At 44.7% G+C, this 7,820-nt stretch overlaps 1 protein-coding gene across 1 annotated transcript in view; it reads right to left on the minus strand.

Moving 5' to 3' along the window:
• Positions 1–7,339, minus strand: part of pfkfb3 (6-phosphofructo-2-kinase/fructose-2,6-biphosphatase 3) — a 111,599-nt gene extending 104,260 nt beyond the window's left edge. Inside the window, exon 1 of the mRNA XM_072563017.1 lies at positions 7,211–7,339. Coding sequence (XP_072419118.1) covers positions 7,211–7,226 — 16 coding nt within the window. The 5' untranslated portion in view covers positions 7,227–7,339. The remainder of the gene's footprint in view (positions 1–7,210) is intronic.
• Positions 7,340–7,820: the final 481 nt, after the last annotated feature.

The raw sequence follows: 7,820 nt of genomic DNA on the forward strand, positions 1-7,820 counted from the left end.
ACATTGAAGAATTGATTGTCTGTTAGAATACAATGATAGTTTCACTTCTTTCAATCTAGTCCCACCTGCCAGCACCTGGCCCATATCCCTCCAAACCCTTCCTATTCATATACCCATCCAAATGCCTTTTAAATGTTGCAATTGTACCAGCCTCCACCACTTCCTCTGGCAGCTCATTCCATACACTTACCACACTCTGAAAATGTTACCCTTTTATATCTTTACCCTCTCACCCTAAATTCTCTAGTTCTGGACTCCCCGACCCCAGGGAAAAGACTTTGTCTATTTATCCTATCTATGCCCCTCATGATTTTGTAAACCTCTGTAAGGTCACCCCTCAACCTCTGACCCTCCAGGGAAAACTGCCCCAGCCTGTTCAGCCTCTCCCTATAGCTCAAATCCTCCAACCCTGGCAACATCCTTGTAAATCTTTTCTGAACCCTTTCAAGTTTCACAACATCTTTCTGATAGGAAGGAGACCAGAATTGCACATAATATTCCAACAGTGGCCTAACCAATGTCCTGTACAGCCGCAACATGACCTCCCAACTCCTGTACTCAATACTCTGACCAATAAAGGAAAGCATACCAAACGCTTCTTCGCTATCCTATCTACCTGTCACATGGAGGCCAGACTTAGGAAAGGACAGCAGATCTCCTTCTCTAATGGTCTTTTGTGAATTGGATGGATAATTATGAAAACTAACAATGGTTACTAATCAGCTTGCTTATTTTTAATTCTAATTTTTATTGAATTGAAGTTTTGCTAGCTGCCATAGCAGGGAGTGAACTCATATCCCAAACGAATTGACTAGTTTCTGGAATATTCGTCAAATGATTTGGCCAAGTTGCCATGATCTCCCTGCAGCAAGGGACACTGCAGAAATATCCGTATCATAATGCAAAAGATTATCCCTGATTCAAATGCCAGGAAGATATGCTGAGTTATGTTGCTAAAGATCTGCAAAATAAATTCCAACTTTGGGTTTCTCATAGACAGTAATCAAGCTGAAAGGTTCAGGTGGTTTTATAAATCCTGACAGTGACTCTCATGAAGCTTACAATCGTTATATTAATTGCAGCTTTAATGTTAGACTTCAGTTCCTCTGCTTTTTAAACAGTGCTCAGCTCCCAGCACATTCCTGTGCCTCCAGCAATTGTCACAACAAATATCATTTAAGAGGCACTAATACTCACAGCAAAAGATTAATTGCCAAAAGGTCATTACTGGAAACCAGCTGAGAAATAAACTTCTGCAATCTATTCCTGGAAATTCTACAAATAACTCACTCTTGATGAATAATTGCCTCAAGTCTGCAGATAAAATGTCCAGCACTAAGTGGCACATTAGCAAAGTGCAGGGACTTGCCAGAAGCTAACAGAATTGCAAACCTGGGAACATCTCTCTCCACAGCAGTGATGACCACTTATGTATCTAAACTGGTTAACCTGCAAATAACATATAAACCGCTGTCACTCTTTTGAAGATATGGTGGCGATGCTGGGAGAATTCAAAGGAATAAATCAAACCAAAAGGCTCCTGGAGGCTTTTAATGGTAGCAAAGAAATGACAGAATGTCACTTAAAGAGTTCAGGAGGACAGCGAGTGCAAGACTCAGCTCTGACAGGGGAAGCAAATAACAAGCAGTGAGACAATGTCAGAGAAGCAGAATTTGCGTGCAGAGAATCTTCCGACCCCAACTTCCCCAAACACCCCATTGCAACTGAAATAGCTCCACACCGGCCGGTATCCCATCACCAAGTCACTCTTTCTTTACACAGTACGTGGACTCTGACCAGCCCATAGAGTTAGGAAAATCCTGAGAATCCTGTTTATTTTTGGACTACACAGCAGCAGTGCTTATTTTTCCCCACGCACCCATATTGTGTGTATGCGTGCGTGCGCGCGTGTGAGAGTGAGTGAGTGACAGAGTGAGTGAGTGCAGGGACTCAATGAAGACATCATTGTGCAAATAACTTCATTCAATATTTCAGTCACCAGGAAAAACATCCACGTGCCAGGGAACCAGTAATGATGAAAGCCCAATAGGGGGAATGCGTACATGAGACTCCTGTTTCTATTTTTTGGGTGGAGATTCCTTGACAATGATGCAGCTCCCTCAGAAACAACACTCAGCATGAACAGAACCTTGGACACTCCTGTTCTTTTTGTTCTTAACAAAGAGGAATGATTAATGCATGAAATAACCCCACAGAGGCCAGCAACCCATCACCAAGACGCTCTTTATTTACATGTGGAGAGAGACTCCTGTTTATCTGTCAGCCAGGACTCCCTAATTGGTCCAGGTTAACAATCCCATTAAGGGAACTCTCACTCAAGGAGATCCACCTCGCTCCAATCACTACAGCAACCAACAAGATATGAAAGCTGAGGCAGGGTCAGATGGGGTGATGGGGCTATGGTAGAATAGAAGAAAAGACTCTGAGAAGCTTTATGTGTGCAATCAAACGCGATTGCGAATTGCCTAGGGAGGGCCGTAACCTGGTCATTTAAAAACCAAGTCGCACAGAAAGTAGTATTGTCTTTAATAATTCTAATAGCTTATATACATAAATTATTTTATTTAAATGATCACATCCTACTCAGGCTCTCAATAGATACATTAGAATATCATTGTTGTAAAAGTATCTGTAATCCAATTGTTTTTTATTTCTGAAAACACTTCAGGCCTGCCATTTGAACATCTTTAGTTGAGACTAGTTTAGTTTGGGATTATGGTCAGCATGGACTGGTTGGACTGAAGGGTCTGTTTCTGTGCTGTATGACTCTGACACTATGTGACAGAGATAGATAGGCTCTTGATTAGTAAAGGGATCAAAGGTTAAAGAGAGAGGCAGGAGAATGGGATTGAGAAACATATCACCCATGATTGAATCATGCAGCCGATTTGATGGGCCGAATGGCCAGTTCTCCTCCTATATCTTATGGTCTTATAAACAAAGAGGGAAGCCCTTATATTTTTTTTTCTAAATAAGTAGCCTGGATGTTAAATATCACGCTCAAATTTGACTTAGATTAACTTTGCATAAATTAACATAGATCACACTGCATCTGAAAGACACATTTGAGGCGGAAAATGTAAAGGAGGAACAATAATGTGAAAACATTGAACACAAAAAAATTATAGCAGGTAAGGGTAGCAGATTTCCTTCCCGAAAGGATATCATCAAACCAGAGAGACTTTTAAGATAATTGACATAGTCGCCATTAGAGGTCATAGAGTCATAGAGATGTACAGCACAGAAACAGCCCCTTCAGACCACTTGTCCATGCTGACCAGATATCCTAAATTAATCTCATTCCATTTGCCAGCACTTGACCCATATCCTTCTGAACTCTTCCTATTCATATACCCACCCAGATACCTTTTAAATGCTGTAATTGTACCAGCCTCCACCACTTCCTCTGGCAGCTCATTCCACACACACATCAAGCTCTGCAAGATAGTGCATTCACCCTATCCATACCTTTCATGATCTTATACACTTCTATAGGAGCGCCCCCCCCCCCCCCCCCCCCTCAGTGTCCCACACTCTAAATTAAAAGTCCTAGCTTGTCCACCCTCTTCCTATAACTCAGACCATTGAGTGCTGGCAACATCCTTGTAAATTTATTCTGCACTCTTTCTAGTTTAATAACATCCTTCCTGTAAAAGGGGACCAAAACAGAACACGACACTCCAAGTGCGGCCTCATCAACATGCTGTACAACTGCAACATAATTTCCCAACTTCTAAACTCAGTACCCTGCTCAGTGACATTGCAGCTACATCACTGGCTTCCATTTACATGAGTATTTAAATCAAGACACTGTCCTCCCAGGTGAACATGTTATTTCAGAGATTTCCCTGCTGTCCTGGACCATATTCAGCCTTCAATCAACAACACAAACACCTCACATTGCTGTTTGTGGGAGCATGCTATGTACAAATTGGCTGATGTGCTTTCGACACCACACAGTGTCTAATTTTCACACAAACATGAATTAGAAGCATGATTAGACCATGTGGCCCCTCTTGAGCCTCCTCCACCATTTAATGAGATCATGATTTGATAACAGCCTTATTTCCATATTCCTGTGAAACCCCAAAACCTTTGTACTTCCTTGAACAACAGGAGTGTCAATCATTGGCTCTAAAGCACTTTGCGATGTCTTATGATTTTGATAGGTGCAATATTAATTGAAATTAGTTTTAGAAGATGGTCGCATTTGAACGAAATAGAGGAAAAATCCATAGCTACAAATCAGAATAAAACAAGATGCAGACCTACATTGTGATTGGGTTAAATATGATCAGGTCCATGAGTCATACAAACATGGGTAGATGCTGCTTATACATGATCACAGAGTTGTTATGACATTGAAGGTAGGTGAAAGTGAGGACTACAGATGCTCGAGATCAGAGTCAAGATAAGAGTGGTGCTGGGAAAGCACAGCAGATCAGGCAGCATCTGAGGAGCAGAAAAAAATCAACATTTCGGCAGGAGCCCTTCATGGGCGGCACGGTGGTTAGCACTGCTGCCTCACAGCGCCAGAGACCCGGGTTCAATTCCCGCCTCAGGCGACTGTCTGTGTGGAGTTTGCACATTCTCCCCGTGTCTGCGTGGGTTTCCTCCGGGTGCTCCGGTTTCCTCCCACAGTCCAAAAGATGTGCAGGTCAGGTGAATTGGCCATGCTAAATTGCCCGTAGTGTTAGGTAAGGGGTAGATGTAGGGTATGGGTGGGTTGCGCTTCGGCGGGGCGGTGTGGACTTGTTGGGCCGTAGGGCCTGTTTCCACACTGTAAGTAATCTAATCTAATCTAATCTAATCTAATCAGGAATTTGTCCCCAGAACATTAACCTGGAGTTCTGGATCACTGATCCAGTAACATTATCACTAGGCTACCTTCTCCTCATTTAACCAATCCACATGGGCGAGTGTTTGCACTGTTACACCATTCTCTTCCTTTTTGTTTGATGGGTTAGCTGCTATTTTATATTGATGTCCACTTGTTCTAAACAAGTGGAAACAATTTCATCACTTTCACCCCACTGAATTGAGGCTGGAGGGATTAAAAAATACTTCTTCCAGTTACCAAGATGCTAAATAATTGGGATTTAACAGCATCACTCTAATCATGACATTGAAGGTGGCCATTCAGCCCATCATGCCTGCACCAGTTCAATGACCTAATCCTAATTTGTGCCTTTCCCCACTATCCCTATACACCAGGGTGGTGGTGGGAGCTGATGGTGGGAGCTGATGGTGGGAGCTGATGGATGCTTATACTTGAAAAGCACATGGACTACTTACTGTCCATACTATATGGTCCTTGCCCTTCTCTGGTACAGTTCCACCTGTCCCTATTACATGTATTGGTACCATTCTTCAGATACAAGCCCAGCTAACAAGTGTCACTGGGTTGGTCGACCATGAGAAGAATGACTTGGACCAATTGTGGCACTCCTTAACCTAACACAACCCAAGCATCTAATGTGGGCAGTAAGTTGCTCGATCACACACTGGGCTGTCAAGCTGTCCACTCATCCAAAGCTGACAGAACAATGAGGCCATCAGAAACTTGGGAGGGAGAGCAATGTGGACTACATGGAGTGATATTAATACTTGACCAGCAATTCGGAAACTTGAGAAAATGACCCAGAAATGTGACCCACTGTGAATTAATGTAAACCCAATTAATTAAACTCTTCAAGCCAGAATAAAAAAGCTAGACTCAGTAACTGTGGGATTGCTATTAAATTTAATCTGCTTCACTGATGTCCTTTTAGGAAAGATCTGCTGTCCTTATTCTGATTAACTCCAGACCCAGAAGCAATGTCCCTGAGTCTTAACCACCCGAAAAAAGCCATTTGGGGGGAGTGGGGGGAGTGGAGTGAGTGGAGTGAGTGGAGTGAGTGGAGTGAGTGGAGGGGAGTGGGGGGAGTGGGGGGAGTGGAGTGAGTGGGGGGGGGTGGGGGGAGTGGAGTGAGTGGGGGGGGTGGGGGGAGTGGAGTGAGTGGGGGGGGGGTGGGGGGAGTGGAGTGAGTGGGGGGGGGTGGGGGGAGTGGAGTGAGTGGGGGGGGGTGGGGGGAGTGGAGTGAGTGGGGGGGGGGTGGGGGGAGTGGAGTGAGTGGGGGGGTGGGGGGAGTGCCCGAAACGTCGATTTCGCTGCTCGTTGGATGGTGCCTGAACTGCTGTGCTCTTCCAGCACCACTAATCCAGTATTTGGTTTTCAGCATCTGCAGTCATTGTTTTTACCTCATTCTTCTAAACTCCAGTGAGTAGAGTCCCAGCCTTGTTTAGCTTTTAGTCATAAGACAATATCTCCGTCTCAGGGACCATTGAGGGAACCTTCTATGAACTGCCCCCAACAAAATAACATTGTTCCTTAAATAAGAGGACCAGAACTGCTCACACCACTCCAGGTGTGGTCTCTCAGCACCTTGTACAGTTGCAATAAGACTTCCCCACTCCAACCTCCTTGAAATAAGGTCCAACACTGCATTAGTCTTCCTGATTAGCTGCTGCACCTCCGTTCTAGCTTTCTGTGGTATGTGCGCATGTACTGCAAGTCTCTTGGTGCTCCAGCTTTCAACAAATTACTGCACTTTAGTAAAAGTGTTGTGAACGTTCCCCTCAAAGGCAGGGGCTGTAACATATTCACTTCAGAAATAAAAGGGAGACACCCAATTTGTTTTTTTTAAAACATCTCCTCTCATCTTTCACGTTTGTTTCACACACTTGAAACAGATTTCCGGGCATAGCAAATCCACAGTGATCTGAAAACATCCCCTTTCAAAGCAAACATTTCCCAGCCAGCTGGCGATGCCTCATGCCGTGTTACCTTAATGAGCGTTTACTGAAATAAAATCAAACAAATTAAAAGCATTTGAGAGCGTGGTGCTGGAAAAGCACAGGTCAGGCAGCATCCAAGGGGCAGGAGGATTGACGTTTCGGGCAAAAGCCCTTTATCAGGAATTAAAAGCATTGCAATGCGACCTTTCGGGCGGGGGGCGGGGGGCGGGGGGGGGGGGGGGGGGAAGGCGGTGACTGTTCACTTGGATTTGGAAATCTCCTGTTCATGGGTCAGAAGGATTCTCTCTGCTCAGTAAACCTTTGCACAAATGGTTTGTGACCAACCGGTTTCCCCCGCCCCTTTCTGGGACTGAAAGTCGCCCCAGAATATGAGGATATCAATGTTACTTACCAACTCCTAAAGGCATCTTAATCACCGAGATTGCGATGGTGAGGGAACAGGCTGGGTTTTTCAGCTCCCCGGCTCGATACACTGAAGCATAAACACTTAGAAATTGACTAAGACGTGCCTTATCGTACAAACATGATGTCAAACTGCAACCTCGGAAGTAGCTGTCACTGAAGTGTTAACCCTTTCATCTCCGCCTGTTTCAAAAAACACACACAGTGTGCATTGTGGAGGGAGAGTTGGTGTGTGTGTGTGAGAGAGGGGGCCATTTGGACAGAGATCAATGTTCCTGAGCCTGGGAGATCCCTTTCAGCAGAGTATGAAAGAGGGGTTACAGAGCAGAGGGGAAGGTGCTGAATCAGAGAGTCTCAGAGCTGGGCTCTGGAGGGAAGGATGATTTATACAGACACTCATTAGCTAGTGGCACCTATTGGAGAAACAATAGTGACACCAATGACACGTTAGTCTTTTCAGAAATACAGCCACAGGCCATTCAGCCCTTTCAGACATTCTACACGATCAATGCAGATCATTTACCTCAACAGCACTTTTCCATTCCCCCAACCCCACCCCCACACCCTCTCTCACCCGACACTCTCCCACTTTCCGAACC

The sequence above is a fragment of the Chiloscyllium punctatum genome, chromosome 44 (genome assembly GCF_047496795.1).
Source record: "Chiloscyllium punctatum isolate Juve2018m chromosome 44, sChiPun1.3, whole genome shotgun sequence".
NCBI lineage: Eukaryota > Metazoa > Chordata > Chondrichthyes > Orectolobiformes > Hemiscylliidae > Chiloscyllium > Chiloscyllium punctatum.